The sequence below is a fragment of the Carassius carassius genome, chromosome 4, assembly GCF_963082965.1.
Source record: "Carassius carassius chromosome 4, fCarCar2.1, whole genome shotgun sequence".
NCBI lineage: Eukaryota > Metazoa > Chordata > Actinopteri > Cypriniformes > Cyprinidae > Carassius > Carassius carassius.
This window is the reverse complement of record NC_081758.1, coordinates 29,435,526-29,454,595: the sequence shown is the minus strand read 5'-3', so window position 1 is coordinate 29,454,595 and position 19,070 is coordinate 29,435,526. Positions and strand designations below refer to the sequence as shown.

Genomic DNA, 19,070 nt, shown 5'->3' with positions numbered 1-19,070 from the left:
ACCAACAGATAGGTCACAGCTACATTACAAATTATCAAATGAATAATTAAAAACATCACGAAAGCTTTATTTATCACATGTATGATATTAAAATTCTGTAACCATTTCATAGTGAAATTGCAATACATGGAAAAACTGATTAGAAAACAGCCCTGATCTCTGCTCCTGAGAAGACATGGATAAAAAAAAAGGCAGCAGAACTTGTCCATCTGTTCCACTAGTACTTTCTTTTTTGCTTATGAAAATCAGCCAAAAACAATTTTTTTTTATACCAAGTATATAACAGTTTATGCTTAAAAATGTATACAAGTCTAATACAGTAGTGCCTATATCTCATACAATTAAGGAGCCTCTCCATCATCCAAAGCAAATAAAATCTTTGTGAGACAGATTCAGATAAAAAAAAAAGGCCAAAAACACCTTTGATTAAAAGTCTTATTACTTATTACACCCTCAACAGCGTGGTGATGAACTAAAAGATGCTGTATCTCTGCACAAATTGTCCTTCCTTGAAGCTGAGATTTAGGAAATAATGCATTGCACTCCTGACCATATTAATTTGTTAAAGATCTCAGCAAATCCTGTTGTATGTGTGAAGGGCTCAGGGTTGAGTTATTGCTACAGCTGTGTTAGCTGACTGGATGCGTTCCACCTGAGCAATGGTCTGATCACCGAGCGCATGGACTGAGCTGTCTGCGGGATTCTGGCCCAGAATGGTCTCAGAGTATCTACATTTTGCAGAGCCACACTGACAACGGAAGTATTTTTTCTTGATTTGCCAGTAGGGATCACCATAGTCAAAGCTGATGAAAGACAAAAGAAAACTTATTTTAATTCAAGCAACCTGGGGAATTGCTTTGATTACACATGTATCAGTGGATAAATTAAACAAATAATAAGGACAAAAAGAGCTGGAAGAAAAAAATATATAAAGGTTTACCCAAGCTCATCTCCAGCTTGAATAGCCTTGCTTGCATAGAGTGCAATTCGAGGGAAGCGCATGTCTTGGTGTTTGGTGAACACCCGTACTGGGAATAGATTGGGTTCACAAAGGTGATTCATAAATCTACTAACATTACCATAAAACTGGGCATCAATGCAGTAGACACCTCCCACCTAGAAAAAAAAAAGCACCATTAAATACACACAAAGAGAAAAACGATTTAAAATAGGTGTACTTGAGCTTATTCACATTTTAACATACTTTAGCGCCCCCTGAAGGTGGCATGTATGAAAAGCACTCACTTGAGAAAATGATAATCTTATATTTTAGCATAATTTTGACAAGACTTGCCTTATTGTCTAGGTTGAACATGTAGGAGTCATTTTCGCGAACATTAGCTTCTCCATCTGAAATGATTTCCCCAGCAAACCTGCACACAGAGAAAAATCCTCAGGGCACAAGTATTGGACCAAAACAGCATGAGATTAATCATGCCTGAATAATTGATAACTCTCCTAATGGCTTTCATTTTTGTAGCAAATTTGGCATTAAATCAATATCCTTGACACTGCAGTCAGAAGGGGATTTCTTCAGAATGCAGGCATATGTTCCTTATGCTGCTTGCAATTTTTTCATTTTAAAATACTTTTATATCAAGTTAACATGAAGAGACAACTACAATAAAAGCCATTCATAATGGCCTCAGCAAATGTCCAAAGAAGCATCACGATAACTTAAAGTGATTTAAAATAAGCAAAAACAACTAATATATTGCAATATAGTTCATATTAATTCATTCATTCTATCTTTAAAGAACCAGGATTCCCTCTGTCCTGCATATGATTTTAAAAGTGCCATTTCCATACCTGAAATTTTTATTACAAATATAAAGTTTCTTTAGATGCACCAAGCCCTAAATAAATTACTGGGTAGAAATACAAAAATATATTTAAAAAAATCCTAATCTAGTAAATCACAAACAACTAGAAAAGCCTTTGAATAATATTGTTGTGGATTAATGCTTATATTTGTGTAATAAGCATGTTTTTATTATTATTATTATTATTATTATTATTATTATTCATGTGTAAAGCAATAGATCTGAAGAAAGGGTCATACTCGCAAACGAAAGCTCCCTCATTAATATCTTGCAGTGCTCGGACCCCCCAGCCCATCCTCTCAGTCCTAAACACCTGCAGTCTGACCCTAAAGATGAGACAATTAGGAAGTTGCAGGAACATAATTTCAAAGTTTACAACACATTCAGAGAATATGCAAAAATACATATATACTACTTATACTACCGAAGGCCATTCTGTATCACTCTATTTCGGCACGTTCTCCAACAGGAACAAGCATGGTTACACTCAAACAGGAAGGGTGGATCATCCCTGCACATCTCTTTCAACAAGCGGCCATCCTGGGCACAAAGAAATCATAAATACTACTAATTTTAATAAGAAGCATTAAACAAATCATATGGTCATGATGGTATCACAGCTCGATCATGATCAGTAACAATTAATATGATGTGAAACAGCTGTGAAAGAGCTAGGATTGGCAACATCTATTGTTTATGGCACTGAATTATTCCTATGGCATTTATTTTGCTAATGTGAACAATTCAGTACTAGCAGCATCTTACCTTGTCATACCAACAGCGCATGCTGAGCTGGCCACAGATACAGCTGCTTGATGCACAGTCATCTTTACAACTGCAGTGCTATTCCAGTGAGAGTGAGCGTGAGAGAGAAAGAGAGAGAGAGAGAGAGAGAGAGAGAGAGAGAGAGACGAGAACTTCAAATAGCTGTAATAACAGTGTTAACCTTGTTATGGTTTTGACACTACAATTCTCTGAGCCTCTTACCTGTAAATGTGTTATGTTCTCGTCTATATTCACTTGAGAAGTAAAACAGTTCTCTGGAACGTATTTGAAGTTGCTGGGGCAGGGCTCATGGTCCACCCCATTCACGCATGTCACAGGGACATCTTCATAGCCTCGGGACACATCTCTGAAAGCCAACACACAACAGTCCCACAATCAAATAATATTTCCCCACATTCTGTGTCAAACATGGAATATATTTCTTCTTTCCAAAGAAAAGCAGGAGGCAGACTCAGAAATGTTTGGAGACTATAGATTTCTTGTAGTCAAGCTAAATGAATGGGATAAAGATTCAGGTGTAGTCAGTTTTCATTTCTTTTCAGTATGGAAAAGAAGCTGTAAAAATCTTGTTTGAAAATAAGCAGCACAGATTAATTCAATATGAAAACTGCATTACAGAACAGCACGTGGACTTGAAATTCATAGGAGTTTCAATAGCAGTATCAATGTAGAGTAGCAAATAATAGCTTACAAAACATATAGAAGCATACAGAGGCCAATCATTATACCGTATTTTTCGGACTATAAGTCGCACCTGAGTATAAGTTGCATCAGTCCAAAAATACGTCATGATGAGGAAAAAAACATAAGTCGCACTGGACTATAAGTCGCATTTATTTAGAACCGAGAGAAAACATTACCGTCTACAGCCGCGAGAGGGCGCTCTATGTTTTCAGTGTAGACTACAGGAGCACTGAGCAGCATAGAGCGCCCTCTCGCGGCTGTAGACGGTAATGTTTTCTCTTGGTTCAGGTCTCTTAGTTCATTTCTCTTGGTTCATGTCAAATTAATTTTGATAAATAAGTCGCACCTGACTATAAGTCGCAGGACCAGCCAAACTATGAAAAAAAGTGTGACTTATAGTCCGGAAAATACGGTAGTTTTCTCAGTGTTTTGTAATTTGTGTATTATCAATATAGAAGAGACTGTTGATGGTTCGCACTCTGAAAAACTAGACAAAGTCTTTAACAAAAAGAATCAATCATTTTATTAGAGCAGACGTTTCAGCCATCCAGCTATTCTCAATGCTCATAATGAATCAACAACAGACATGCAGTCAATTAATACCCGATAGATAATCAGGAAACAAGTAACAGGTGCAAAGGGAGGGGCTACAGCCCAGACCCAGAGAACAAATAGAAGCACAATTCTTTTGATAGAAAAGTTAACAATATTCATCTCTAAAAAAGAATAAAGGCATTTACAGAAAACATGAATAGTTTATCTCTTCATTCATCCCTTTCGGGAAAAGGCTGTTGAGTTCAAAAATCCAAAAAGATTCTCTCTGTAACGGTTTTTTATCTACATCACCACCTCTCCTTTTAGGCAAGACTCTTTTGATGCCCAGAAATTTCAGGTCAGAAATTGCATGCTTAGCTAGTTGAAAATGTTGGGAAACAGACGAAGTTGCATCACATCTCCTGATTGCACTCAAATGTTCCAAAATTCTCGTTCGTAAAGCCCTGATAGTTTTGCCTACATACAACAATGGGCAAGGGCAGATCAAAATGTACACCACGTGAGTAGATTTATATGTAATCAATTGCTTGATTTTATATATCTTACGTGTGTGCGGATGTGTGAAAGATTGGAGTTTAAGGTAATGTATACAGGAAGTGCAACTTTTGCATGGAAAATTACCCTGGGCATTAGAAAGAGTACCAGAAGGAGGCGTGGCAATATCAGCATAGACCAGCCTTTCTCTAAGGTTTGAGCTTCTAGAAAAGACACAAAGAGGTAAATCTTGAAAAAGTCCATTCAGTTGATAATCACTTTTAATTATATGCCAATGAGCGACACCGACAGCCTCCAAAGTGCCACACGTCCACGCCTAAGAAGACGCGCCGAGGTCGACGAGGCAGTAAGACCAGACAGCAAATCCACATCAATGGTGAGGAAGCAGAGCCGGAAAAAGATAACTTAATCTTCAACCTTACAGGCAACACCCTACACCCAGATGAAGTAAGCCTTTTAAATAAGGGTTTGAGTTTTGTCCCTAGTAAACCTGCTGATTCCTTTGTCACCAAAATAGAACTGTTTAAATTTTTTCGCAATCTGAGACTGAAAACCTATTACAAGGACACTACAACTACCTCTTCTCAGATGTACAACAAACAGGAGCGAGGTAAATTTAAACCTACAAGTACTTTTTGCCCTCCCATCTTTAACCCTTCATTGGATACTTTCTGTAGACTTGTTGAACGTGATGTTGAGCAGCTTTTTAGCAATCCCCATTCTCACAATGGCATGAATAATTTGACACTTTCTGAAAGACAGGCCCTTGACAAACTTTGCAAATATAAAAATATTGTGGTAAAGCCAGCTGATAAGGGAGGTGGTATAGTAATTATGCCTAAAACCCTGTACGATCAGAAGGTTCTAAGACAATTACAAGACCGTATTATAGAGCTTTGCCCACTGATCCTACCAGTAGATTTCAAAAGGAAATAGAATTATTCCTTCAGCAAGCTCACTCCTCTTCTCTTATCTCTGAACGAGAATTTCAATACTTGTTCAATCGTACCCCAACTAGACCAGCCTTCTATATTTTGCCTAAGGTTCATAAAAATCTATCTAATCCACCAGGTCGTCCAATTATTGCAGGTAATAATAGTCTTACTGAACCTCTTTCTAATTTGGAAGACTTCATTCTCAGACCTTTGGTTACTTTGCTCCCAAGCTATCTCAAGGACACATCTGACTTCCTTAAATGTCTGTCTCAAATTAGTCATCTAGGTCAGGATGTTCTGCTTGCCACTATGGATGTAACCTCTTTATATACAAACATTCCCCATACTGATGGTTTGACTGCCTTGAAGTATTTTCTTGATCTTCGGACTAATGATGATGGTTTACCTACTAAATTCATTGTAGATTTGTCTGAATTAGTGCTCACTAAAAACTATTTCTTGTTTGAACATCAATATTACCTTCAGATCAGTGGCACAGCTATGGGTGCCACTATGGCCCCTGACTATGCCAATCTATATCTTGGTTTTTTGGAAGAACAGTATGTGTTCAATAACAATCCTTTTTTGGAGAAGATAATATTGTTCAAGAGATACATTGATGATTGTTTTGTGATTTTTCATGGTTCATTATCTGAATTTGAACTGTTTGTCTTATACATGAATTGCTTAAGGTCTTCTATTAAGTACACCTATACAGCGAGTGCCACTAGTGTGAACTTTTTAGACACCTGTATTTCTGTTATTGATGGACATATTGTTTCTTCTTTATATAGGAAAGACACAGAGAAAAACAGCTTACTTCATGCCACAAGTGCTCACCCAACATCCCTGAAACATGGTCTGCCTTTCAGTCAGTTTACCAGATTGCATCGTATCTGCTCTGACAAAAATGACTTTGAGGTAAAAGCAAGACTTCTATACAGAGATTTTAACTCTAGGGGATATCCCAACAGTTGGCTTGATACAGCACTAAACAAAGTACGTGCCTCTGGTACACATTCGTCTAATTTGGTCTCCAAACAAAATGAGAACCGCTGCATTCTAAAACTGACCCATAGTCCTTTGAGCAGAGAAATTAGAAACATTGTTAATTCTCATTGGCATATAATTAAAAGTGATTATCAACTGAATGGACTTTTTCAAGATTTACCTCTTTGTGTCTTTTCTAGAAGCTCAAACCTTAGAGATAGGCTGGTCCATGCTGATATTGCCACGCCTCCTTCTGGTACTCTTTCTAATGCCCAGGGTAATTTTCCATGCAAAAGTTGCACTTTCTGTATACATTACCTTAAACTCCAATCTTTCACACATCCGCACACACGTAAGATATATAAAATCAAGCAATTGATTACATATAAATCTACTCACGTGGTGTACATTTTGATCTGCCCTTGCCCATTGTTGTATGTAGGCAAAACTATCAGGGCTTTACGAACGAGAATTTTGGAACATTTGAGTGCAATCAGGAGATGTGATGCAACTTTGTCTGTTTCCCAACATTTTCAACTAGCTAAGCATGCAATTTCTGACCTGAAATTTCTGGGCATCGTAAGAGTCTTGCCTAAAAGGAGAGGTGGTGATGTAGATAAAAAAAACTGCTACAGAGAGAATCTTTTTGGATTTTTGAACTCAACAGCCTTTTCCCGAAAGGGATGAATGAAGAGATAAACTATTCATGTTTTCTGTAAATGCCTTTATTCTTTTTTAGAGATGAATATTGTTAACTTTTCTATCAAAAGAATTGTGCTTCTATTTGTTCTCTGGGTCTGGGCTGTAGCCCCTCCCTTTGCACCTGTTACTTGTTTCCTGATTATCTATCGGGTATTAATTGACTGCATGTCTGTTGTTGATTCATTATGAGCATTGAGAATAGCTGGATGGCTGAAACATCTGCTCTTGCTCTAATAAAATGATTGATTCTTTTTGTTAAAGACTTTGTCTAGTTTTTCAGAGTGCGAACCATCAACAGTCTCTTCTACATTTTACTGGTTTTCACGCACCTGGACTTACAACCAGCCTTCATCTGAGCGCAACAATATTCCCTTGTCCTCTGTATTATCAATATAAAAATTATTTAGTGGTTAACAACAAACTTATCTTGCCAAAATGTTCTTGAGTTTTTCTTAACGGTGAAAAGCCATTTTAAATGTTTTATTGAGGATCATGCATTGAAACTTACAGAATCATTAAATCAATGGAGGTTAATTAAATATCATTATTCTCCATATTCCAAGAAATATCTTAGCATTTATGTGGAGGCTTGGAATATTGTATTGAACTCACAAAGAAAAAATATTTTAAGACAGTTGTCTCTACATTTTGCTTTAGCATGGCAGCAGCAAGTATCAATTTACATTTCCAATCATTTATTTTACCATAAATTGTAGCTTAGTTAAATATTTGTATGCACAAAAAGTCAAAATTTTGAATATGTAACAAAATAAAAATAAATAAAAAAAAGTCTGTGGTATTACCCTGCATAACAGAAAGATTTGAGCCTTTTATTCTTGCATTACCTGCAGAGGAGTCTTTCTCTTATGCTGTCTCTGCCTCTCCGAGCATCTGTCAGCTTCTTATTGGTATTCAGGATTGTCCACACCTTGGAATTTATACTACAGCAGTCCAAAGGAGTCTCGCCATCCTTGTTCTTTAGATTTACATCTGCTCCTCGTGACAGAAACAGCCTAGAAACAAAGCTTAAGATTAGTCCTTTTACAAATGACAGTTTCAACCATAACGTTTGTCTATTCTCTGACAATAAAAACATTAGATATTTGATATCCAAATCGGGGTTCATAAGTGAGGGAACTACAGGAGGTGACTTGAGAATTGGAGGAAAGCTAATAATGAATCAAATAATAAAAACATTGTTTAAATTCATTATATTGATAAACACTTAAGGTTGATTTATAATTCTGTGTCAGACCTACGCTGTAGCCTACGCGTAGACGCAGTCCCTTACACCATAGCCTGACGTGCACCTCTCCAAAAACCAAAACAGTCAATTCTACAGACTTCAAGCGTTGTAACTGGTCTGCTAGAACCCCTCCCTCCGTATGTACTTGAGTTTATGTTTATGTGCACTTTAATATATTTTAATGTTACAAAAAATATTTTATTTATATATATTTTTTAAACTTTTGTTGTGGTACTGCGGGTTACACAAGCAACATGCCCGGAGACAGTAGGGGTGGCACGGTTCAACTTTTTCACGGTTCGGTTTGTTTCACGGTTTTAGAGTCACGGTTTTCGGTACAGTTCGGTATGTGCTATGTTTATGGAAAAACTATACTTTCTAATAAAGAAAAGAAGAAGATTATTCTATCCAACTACAAGCAGCAGCACACAAATACAATAGAGTAAAGATACAAACAATAAACAGTGATTTTCATTTTTTTTTTTTTTTTTGGCAGGTCTAGCATAAGTTTTTAGGTACAGAAATTGAATAAAGTAATCAAATGTAAAACAGCATTGCATATTGGACTATATAAATTAAAGATAATTCTTTATTAAAGTTATAAAAGCTTTTTAATCAAGAGCAGTGAGTGATTTCTTTGTTGTTGCTGTTTCTATTAATATAAAGACTGTCACTTTAAGAGAATACACTGATACAGTGGCCTGCGTTCAGCCGGCTATGTCTGCTGTAGGATACCTACCAAGACGGGCATTTTGACATAATTTTTGTCTGAATTTGTCCATTTAAACACAATACTTAAGAGAGATCTTATATATGCGCACGCTCTGAGGCGCGGGTTTGCACGATTCAGATGAGCGCATGCACAAATCTTCTCACTGCGCACACGAGATCGCGTCCTCTGGCTCTTAAATGTTTAAACTGACAAAGCTTAAATTAGTTTAGTTTAAATACATATTAATGTGTGCTGTTCAGGTCTCATCTGTGCACGCTCACTTTCAGCACCCGGATGATGACAGAATAAATGAATAAATCGTTCACATTGATCAAGAGTGAATGGTTTGTCCTGGGTTTTTTTTTTCCTCATCGCTGTTGTTGTAATGTCTGGGAATCCAGAATGTGCATCCATCAACATAAACATATATTAACTGATATTTATAGCAAACCATATTACAGATGCTTTGGATTTAAGTTGAACCGCGGTCCCAATGCGTACCGAACCGTGTGTGGTGAACCGAACGGTACAGGTTTTTTTTCAGCGAACCGTGCCACCCCTAGTAGACACTGTAGAGTAGCGGGTTGCATGTGTATTGCATGTCGACGTGGACAATGATGCAGAAGTGTAAATGAAAACTTTCCCTCATTCAATTGATCCCAAAGACATTCACTGAAGCAGATATGTGCTCAACTTGTTCTTTGAGCGTTACCCAGACAGCCTTAAGTGAACTGACTTCCCCTGAAGGGACTTTGGTATAACATCAATATATCTTCTGTATCTCAGTGCTCATATAAAGGGTCTTGCTCCCAGTTAACTAGGTATAGTCTTTGTGTTCTACACTTACATTACACAGTCCAGCTGGTTCTGTCTGACAGCAATGTGGAGAGGTGAGTCTCCATGGATGTTCACAGCGTGTAGGTCAGATCTCTTGTCAAGCAGCAGCTGAGCGATCTCATCACAGCCAGAGAACGCCGCCCAGTGGAGGCAGACATTCTCCTCCTAGATAACACATCAGACCGCAAGAAAAATTCATCCCTGGATGATAAAATCTCTGGTTGATAAAACGTAGTGTTCCAAAGTTTGGGGTTAGTGTTAGATTAGTGTCACATGATCCTTCAGAAATCATTCTAATATGCTGATTTGGAGCTCAAGAAACATTTATTTTTATTATCAAGGTTGAAAACGGCTTTTTTCTGGGATTCTTTATGAGTAGAAAGTTCAAAGAAGAGCATTTATTTAAAAAATATTTTTTGTAACAATGTAAATGTATTTACTGTCATTTCATGCCTTCGTCGAATAAAAGAATGCATTAATTTTTTGAATGGTAATGTACATGCTCTGCCAGAAATCCATAAACTGCAGACAATGCGTTTGCGCAGTCTGATTTTCAAACAAGGTGAAAGAACTGCATCAAAAAGCTAAAAAATTGAGATGAAATGCTCAGTCACAGACCTTATCTCTTATTTGGACATCAGCTCCCACTGAGATCAGCATCTTCACCTGCTCTAGATTCATGTTCTCAGTTGCCCAGGTAAGAGGAGCCCACCCACCATCATCCTGCCCAGAAGAACAAACCCATAATCTCAATCAATTGTTATAATCCTTTTAGTTCCGCTGTCAAGTACTGCATATAACATTCTTAAAAAAAATTATTTAAGGGTAAATAAATATGGCATGTACTCATGCACAGAGTTACCTTACAGTTGACATCTATGGATGGAATGGAGACAAGATACTGCAGCACACCTGTGTGTCCTCCTCTGGCTGCCAAGTGAAGACATGTAGAGCCTCTCATATCCTGTGAAGTGAAGGGATAAATGACTACATTTTAAGCATGAAAATACCTTGCATACTGAACAAATGGCATACAGTGGTTTAGGGACTTCAATACCTCATTAACTCAATGCAAAGCATAAGATAACTGTAGCAAAACATTTTGTATCTCACAGATGATTGACAGAAAAAGACTGGCTATCATACCTTATGCCCAGCAGAAGCACCAGCTTTCAGCAAATATTTCACTGTTTCTAGATGATTGTTCTCACAGGCGTACATCAGAGGAGTTCTCTGCTCCACATCACATATATCCACATTCGAACCAGCCTATAGAGAGATCAACAGATTATTTATATTCTACAGTTTTACATTCATTATATTGGATAAGCATATTTTATTAAATGTACTCATGGAAAATGGAAAATAAAAAAAATTATAATAAAATCTAAAAAAAAATAGTAATGGCATATGGTCTTATTACAACTGTTTTCAATTATCATTAATAAAACATGTTAATAAAAAATTAATACAATAAAAAAAATGGTAATTAGAAGAAAAATGTGACACTGAAGACTTCAGTAATTCAACTTTTCCATCACCGGAATAACATTGAAACATTAATTTAAAAATAAATTAAACTGTAATAATATCTATCAACATCTGTTTTTACAGTATTTTAATTTTAAAAAATTCAGCCTTGCTGAGCATAAAAGACTTTACAGTAACATAAAAAAAAACTTACAGACCCTAAACTTTTGAATGGAAGTGTTTACTTCGAAACAAATCATTTTTGAATGTGAATGGGTGTTACTAGCATAAGGAGTACCTGCACTAGTATATGGCAGATCTCTTTATGTCCTTCCTCAGCAGCACAATGCAAGGGAGTCTTCCTCTTCTCACTGTCCATCCGCAAGTTTGGGTCCACACCTTCCACTAATTACCATCAAAACAATCACAGTTATTGATCACTAAGTTTGATATAAGACCGCTTTCTTGAAAAAGGTCATACCCAGCATTTGCAAGATCCTCTGGAGCTCTCCTCTCTTAGCAGAGAAATAAAGCTGCTTTGGGGGCAGCTTAAATTTCTTATACCTTTAAAAATATGTAATACTTATTTTAAACAAACAAAGCAAATCTACAAATGGTGAACAGTCAAATAAATGCATTTAAATCTAATGCATTTAATTAATGATACAGGATCAGAACATCACTGATGAACAGGACCAAAATAGGACTGATGCAGGCGCAGATCCTTACTTCCCATCCTCAAGTGCATTTAAAATGCTTTCCAGTGATTCTTTAGCAGGGTCTATTGCTCCACCAACAGTTACAGAGTCCACTTTAGCCCTGCTGTGAGACACATCCACATTGGATATATAACAACATTACTAGGGTGCGGAAACACATAACAACATTATATGTGAACACAGAGATAAACATTTGCAAACAGCAGGATGAACTACACTTACTCCATTAAGGCGGTGTCTCTTTTGAGCGCGGGCACAGCAGCTGTTGGCACTGCAGTAACACAGTCAGGTTTGGGGATTGTGACCTCCTTAGCATGACTAGCCTCCTCGCCGCAGTGGGGACAGTAGACCTGACCTCTGATCAAAGAGGCACAGCTCCGGTGAAAGCGGTGAGAGATGTTCCCATCTGGCTGACACTCCATAAACCTCCCCTGGATTAGACACATCGCTATAATATTAAATTTGTAATTTCAGTGTATCAGGGTTTAAACTCCTTAGCTGAATTATTAAAGATGCAACTTTTTGTCCACACTTAAAGGGGTTATATGATGTGATTTAAATTTTTCCTTTCTCTTTGGAGTGTTACAAACTCTTGGGGAATAAAGTAGATCTGTAAAGTTGCAAAGACTAAAGTCTCAAACCCAAAGAGATATTCTTTATAAAAGTTAAGCCTTGTCCATGTCCTCCTAAAACGCCTCGCTTAAATGCCCCCACGTGTCTACGTCATGATGTGGGAAGATTTGCATAAAACCGCCCAAATGTTCACGCAAAGAAAGAAGGCTTAACTTTTATTCTCGCTGTTGCTGCTGCCATGTCGTGGAGACGCTGTGTGTTTTGTTGTGAAAGGGAAACTCCTTCCAAAAGAGGATGATATCTGGATTTTCATGCCTAGAGCTGATCCGTGCTGGTCGCTGAGGAAATACATCAACTTCGCACTGTGGATCGCCAGATCGGCTTTCACCATGGAGAAAGTGGAGTCCAGCCCGGGGTCAACACATGTGTCCTTCGTCGAATCCGCTGGCCATTCCTTACTCAAGCACGCAGTGTGTGAATCTGTGTGACACATTTTATGGAGGACCGTTTCCTGAACCTGCACACTAGCCTACATTGGGTCTGTGCTCAAACTCAACCTCAGTCGTGGTATTGAAGGTGAAGAAAGCGCTTTACATTCACTCCCTCCAACTACAATTCCCACTGGCCCGAGACTCAAATTTACAACCTTTGGATTACGAGTCCAAATCTCTAAACATTAGGCCATGACTTCCATTTACTACTATCACAGGAGGGCCTTTACTGACGAGATGCATAAAAATTAAAATGAAAATTGCATTTGATTTTTTGCACAGCCCTATACCGACCCCAAACTTTTAAATGCTAGCGTATGTTTTACTTACAGCCCTGCAGAAGAAGCCACAGCCCGGGCAGCTCTGGTGTTTCACCATGCCCGCTCGATGATCCTCACACAACACCAGCAAAGGAATCCTCAGAGAGGGACGCATCATTTCCTGCTTCAGAATAACCTTCCGACATAAACTCAGCTAGAGAGAGAGAGAGAAAAGTATTTTTTAATACCCACTATCTTCAAATCAATTCACCATTCACTAATCGATCAAATTAGTATAATGCATCATCATACATAAAAAGCATACACTACAGTTACTGTGGGAAAGTAACTGTACTTAGCACCCTAAAACATGACCGTTCCAGTGGCATGAATGTAGTTAATGGTTTCATTTTGTTACCCTTTTAAAGACAGCTGTTTGAAACATGAAACATGCTTTACCTGGCCATCAACACTCTCTACAGCCATGCACTTGCCCTCAGCAAGAGTTACTACTTCCTGGTTCTTCGGTGCCTCTATGCGACAGCTGCAGAGTGGAGGTTCTAGCGAGTCATCAGCCTCCAAGTTCTCTTTATCCTTCGGCAAACCTGATAAACACAAAAACATAAGTCCACTTTAGGTACCAGAAAGCGAACCTCTTCTTCTTTTGATTCTAGAATGTCCTATGCAACTAATCCCTCCCTGATCTGCCATTCGTTTCTTTTTTATTATGACGTAATATGAAATCAAGCAAATATGCGACAAAAGGTGTTTATTTTTTACAAAAAGTCTGGATGTATGTAGTCGTGTGGCCTCACAATGTCAGAATGCTCTGTCTGAAACCTGTCTCTGCTCATTCTGAGATCAACCTATCAGATGAAAATAAACAGATAGGATGTATACATATTTCATGAGGTGGTAGCATGAAATACATAAAAAGGAAGCAAGCGGTGGACCTCAATTCTATTGTGTTCAGGTGCAGATTTTATCTACCTGTGGGGATTGCTGTGAACATGCTTTCATGAGCCAGAGCATGAAGAGGCAGCTCTGTGTATTCTTCAGCATGGCCTTGAGGAAGGTCCTCTGCTTCCTTGTTCTTAGGCGGTAAAGCTGCAGTTTCTCTCTCAGCTGCTGAAGTCTGCTTCTCTGGTTTCTCAGGAAGACTAACTCTATTTTTGAATGCCTCCTCAATGGACATTTGTCCACCTTTGGATCCAGCTGTATGTGAATCCTCCTGCAGGGTTTGGAAACAAAAATCGAGATAAATGACTCAATTTCCCACATATGGAATTTGGTCTCTAATGTGCAAGATATCAGACCTGCGCATTTGAAGTGGACAACGAGACATTCGGTTTCTTGGACACTTTCAGTTTCTTTTTGGGAACAAAATTATATAAGCCCATTTTTCTTTTCTTCTTCTTGGAGGCTGCAGAAGAATACAAACAAAGGGGCAGGCCATTTGTTTCATTCTCTTGTTCTCTAAACAAAGAGGTTATAATGCTAAAAGCTCTCACCGGTTTGTGTTGAGTCTTTGAGTTCCTGAGGTAAACTGAGATGCTGTGTGGACGAGGACTCCACATCTCTCTCATTTGCACTTTTCTCTCTGTTCATTGTCTATGTTGTTGCATTAGTAAAAACAGACATATACATATGATATATACATATGATATACAGTACAGACCATAAGTTTGGAAACATTACTATTTTTAATGTTTTTGAAAAAAGTTTCTTCTGCTCATCAAGCCTGCTTTTAATTGATCAAAAATACAGAACAACAGTAATATTGTGAAATATTATTACAACTTAAAATAAGTTTTCTATTTGAATATACTTTAAAAAAATAATTTATTCCTGTGATGCAAAGGTGAATTTTCAGCATCATTACTCCAGCCTTCAGTGTCACATGTAACATCCAGTCTATCACATGATCATTTAGAAATCCTTTTAATATTCTGATTTATTATGAGTGTTGGAAACAGTTCTGCTGTCTAATATATTTGATGAATAAAAGGTTAAAAAGAACTGCATTTATTCAAAATAAAAAATAAAATTCTAATAATATATATTCTAATAATATATTTTCTTTACTATCACTTTTTTTTATCAATTTAACACATCCTTGCTGAAAAGTACTGATTTTATTTAAAAAAAAAAAAAAAAAAAAGAAAGAAAGAAAAAAAAATTACTGACCCCAAATTACTGACCAGTAGTGTATATTGTTATTACAAAATATTTATATTTTAAAAACATAGCTTCTTTTTTTTCTTTTTATTCATCAAAGTATCCTAAAAACGTATCACATGTTCTGAAAAAATATTAAGCAGCACAACTGTTTCCAACTTTGATAATGAATCATCATATTGGAATGATTTCTAAAGGATCATGTGATAATGATCCTAAAAATTCAGCTTTGCAGTCTTTTCTGGGGGCAGAATTTTTTTTTAAAGAAATTAAATATTTTATTCAGCAAAGAGTAAATAAACTGTTCCAAAGACATAGTGAAGATTTACACTGTTACAGAAGACTTTTATTTTGAATAAATATTTGGTGGTTTGAACCTTCTAATAATCAGAATCCATGAGAATCCTGAAAAAAAAATGTATCACGTTTCCACAAAAACTTTTAAGCACCACAACCGTTTAAACTGTGGCTAAAATCAGAAATGTTTCTTGATCATCATATTAGAATGATTTCTGAAGATTCATGTGACACTGAAGGCTGCAGTAATGGCTGCTGAAAATTCAGCTTTGATGGGAATAAATTACATTTTAAAAATATATAAAAATAGAAAACAGGTATTTTAAATTGCCATAATATTTCAAAATATTGTTGTTTACTGTATTGTCATTACATAAATGTTGCCTTTGTGAACATGAGAGACCTTAAAAAACATTTTTAAAATCTTTAAATAAGTGCATAAGTAAGATAACATGTATAAATGTGTATAAATCTCTGAATCACATTCAGAAATGTTAGCCCCCCCTAATTTTTGGTTAACAAATACCCATGACTTATTACTATGAACTGGAAACTACATAAGCAAACAGCAGGCTACCTTCAGAGCAGATGGAGCTGGTGCGGGTCTAACCATGGTTTTCCAAGCCAAGCGTGGTGGAGCAGGATTCACAGCTTTAAACTCCTCCGACCCTCTCTGGGCATCCCCGTCCTGTCTGGCTGCAGGTAAGGACAAAGTGGTGAAGCTCTTGGGGGCATTACCAGACTCAGAACTCTGTGTTTCTGGAGCATCTTGTTTATCTTCCTGGATAGAGCCATGGCTTCCTGCGATGATGTTTTCAGCTGGTAGCTTGAGGGATGTCTGGCCTAGAGCACTCTGTTGTTTACCAACTTTTGGAGCAGCACCAAGGGATTTGGGCTTCCTGCCTCTTCTCGGAGGATCCGCAGGGCTGTCCACACCTACAAGAACAGCATGATGAAATATGAAAAAACTAAAGTATATAAACAATGTGCATTTCACACTTGATACGGGAATCAAATCTGAAGAAGAATACCAGACGCTTTTTTTGGTATGGGATGCATAAACTGACCAGAACTTGCATAGTGACAGGAATGCTATTATGAATAACCTTGAAATCAAGGAACTCACCTTTCTTGGATTTGGCCATGGCAGGGGGAACCTGGAGCAATTTAAGAAGACCTCAAAGTTCCTTCCTCTGTGAGAATTTGCAGTTATAATTCGAAAAAGAACAATAATTGGTCTGATCAATATTTGCATGTTTTATAATCACTGTGTTATTGTGTTACTGTAATGTGTTTATTGGTATTGGTGGATGCAAAATAATGTATATATCGAGCTCTTAAGTGCTCTTTTTTTCCAAATCTAATAAGCTGCCCAATTAAAACATTTTGGCCATCAAATGCTGTCTGGATATCACACTAGATTTTGAGACACGGCCAACATATCTCCCTTCGTCCCTCCAAAACACTAAATCTTTCTTTATTTGCATTTCTAGAAAAGCGTGACCGCCTATTAGGCTCATGATTCCCTGTATTTTATTAACTGAGGAATATAACAACATTTGTTAATGTTTATGTCAGACGCAGCGCGCTCATTAATTGTGGGCGGAATTAACGTTACATGAACAACCTAAAACAATTTAACGTTAGCTAACAGACGCGCATGACACCAGCCACAACAAATCTACAAACTACATTCGGCGTGGGATATTTATCTACGAAACCAACTGCTTTGCACATGCTTACCCGTTATCTTATGATGGTTTGCATTTTTGTAAAATAACTCAGTTCAATCCAAAAGTTTAGCCTCGTCTTCCTCTCTCCACTTCCCTGCTACATGCACACACTGCGACTGTCACGTGACCACGCCGCGCGCTCTACTGGGGAGAGTTTACTTTAACCCTCAGAGGCCCGTTTCAGAAAGAAGGTTACCGTATTCAAATAGAAAAGAGTTATTGTTAATAGTAAAAATATTTCACAGTATTACTGTTTTTGCTGTATTTTGGATCAGTAAATGCAGTCTTGGTGAGCAGAAGAGACTTGTTTAAAAAAACATGAAAAATCTTACTGTTCAAAAACTTTTGACTGGTAGTCTGTATATATAGATATACACGATTTTTCTGTCCCAGTCCAACCATGGTACCCACTACTGGGCGGGTGAACTGGGTGTACCCCATATGCTCTTGTCAGATTGTGCTACCAAAAATATATTTGCATTATTTTAAGGGTATGTTTGGGGTGGGCAGGTTTAGTGTAGGGGTATGGACATTTTAAAAAGCCTCAAACCACATGAATAACATTCTGGTAGCACAATCTGATGGGTCTGATTGTGCTACCTATCGGTTTAATGGGAGGTAGCACAATCTGAGCGGGTAGCACAAATTGTCAGAACCCTTGGGATATGCTGAATCAGAACATCCTAATAAGCCCTTGATCACTAGAATCCACCGTGGAGTTGGTTTATTGTTTACATTTTTCCCCTTAAGAATTTGTTTGGTGCAGCATTCTATTTGTATATAGTGGTAGGCCTATGCTGTTACAAATGTTATAAAAAAAAAAACTTTACATATGAGTTGTTTGGGTTGGGGATATATGGGGTTTCTTTTGTGTCTTTTTTATTCAACCAAACATACTGTTTTAGAGTAAACTAATTATCCTGTAATTTTGCAAAACCTTTTAGCTCACATGCAAAAGATTTAGACCTTTAGTCTTTGCACTTGACTACTTCTATGATGTATTTCCTTTATTTGGCCCAAGTGTTCAAGTTACCTGGAAGACCACAAGTGTGTGTCAAACTGTTCATTACCTGATGGGACACACTTATAGTATTGTAGAAATACAAGTGTTTACATAGCTTTATTTAAATTGCCAAAACTGCAAGTGTGGCTATTTGGACAAGGTAAGACTCGCTCCCTCGGTCAAAACAGAGGAAGTGCTTAGGGAAGTTTGCCAGTGCGTGTCTAAATGTGGAGTGGAACGCATGCTGAGATATATTACCCTCTAAAAGGGCATTTCGGAGTGAAAACAATCGCTACTGTATATTGAAGGGTCGTTCCAAACCGAAGTGCTCAAAACTGGCCACTTAAAAGGGCCCAATGGAATGAAGGATGTCGAAGGGTACCGTACAACTGATGTACATTTCAGGCCCCCTTAATCCTTTGCACAGAGAAGTTGTTTGGTTTATTTATGTGTATAAATTGTATGGCATAATTTAGAGCCTCCTTATTGAAATGGGCCCCTTGTGTTGGTCAGTCATTTTAGACCGGAATTTTTGTTTAAAAATCCCTATTCATCTAAATGGTATGAAAATTGATTACTTT

General features: G+C 37.4%; 1 protein-coding gene across 2 annotated transcripts; it reads right to left on the bottom strand.

Moving 5' to 3' along the window:
* Positions 1-46: 46 nt before the first annotated feature.
* LOC132139714 (histone-lysine N-methyltransferase EHMT1-like) lies at positions 47-17,643 on the bottom strand. Of its 2 annotated transcripts, XM_059548290.1 has the most exons (24): positions 17,497-17,642; positions 16,880-16,946; positions 16,331-16,689; positions 14,790-14,889; positions 14,595-14,701; positions 14,269-14,509; positions 13,738-13,883; positions 13,349-13,492; positions 12,177-12,385; positions 11,965-12,057; positions 11,717-11,799; positions 11,534-11,640; positions 10,912-11,034; positions 10,628-10,729; positions 10,384-10,488; positions 9,776-9,930; positions 7,816-7,983; positions 2,811-2,955; positions 2,589-2,666; positions 2,248-2,363; positions 2,063-2,149; positions 1,295-1,373; positions 941-1,116; positions 47-803 (listed from the first exon to the last, which is right to left on the bottom strand). In XM_059548290.1, the coding sequence occupies exons 2-24, from the start codon at positions 16,896-16,898 to the stop codon at positions 602-604; spliced, it is 3,144 nt and encodes a 1,047-aa protein (XP_059404273.1). In that variant the 5' UTR covers positions 16,899-16,946; positions 17,497-17,642; the 3' UTR covers positions 47-601. The 2 variants fall into 2 exon arrangements, with proteins under 2 accessions (XP_059404273.1, XP_059404272.1); XM_059548289.1 differs by lacking the exons at positions 47-803; positions 941-1,116 and having other exon boundaries at positions 1,181-1,373; positions 11,965-12,054; positions 17,497-17,643.
* Positions 17,644-19,070: the final 1,427 nt, after the last annotated feature.

Coding starts and splice junctions, on each gene's coding strand:
- LOC132139714 (XM_059548290.1), bottom strand. Junction 11,641..11,716: donor GAGGATCTTGCAAATGCTGG/GTATGACCTTTT, acceptor GATGGTAATTAG/TGGAAGGTGTGGACCCAAAC. Junction 1,374..2,062: donor GAGGGAGCTTTCGTTTGCGA/GTATGACCCTTT, acceptor CTCTGTGTGCAG/GTTTGCTGGGGAAATCATTT.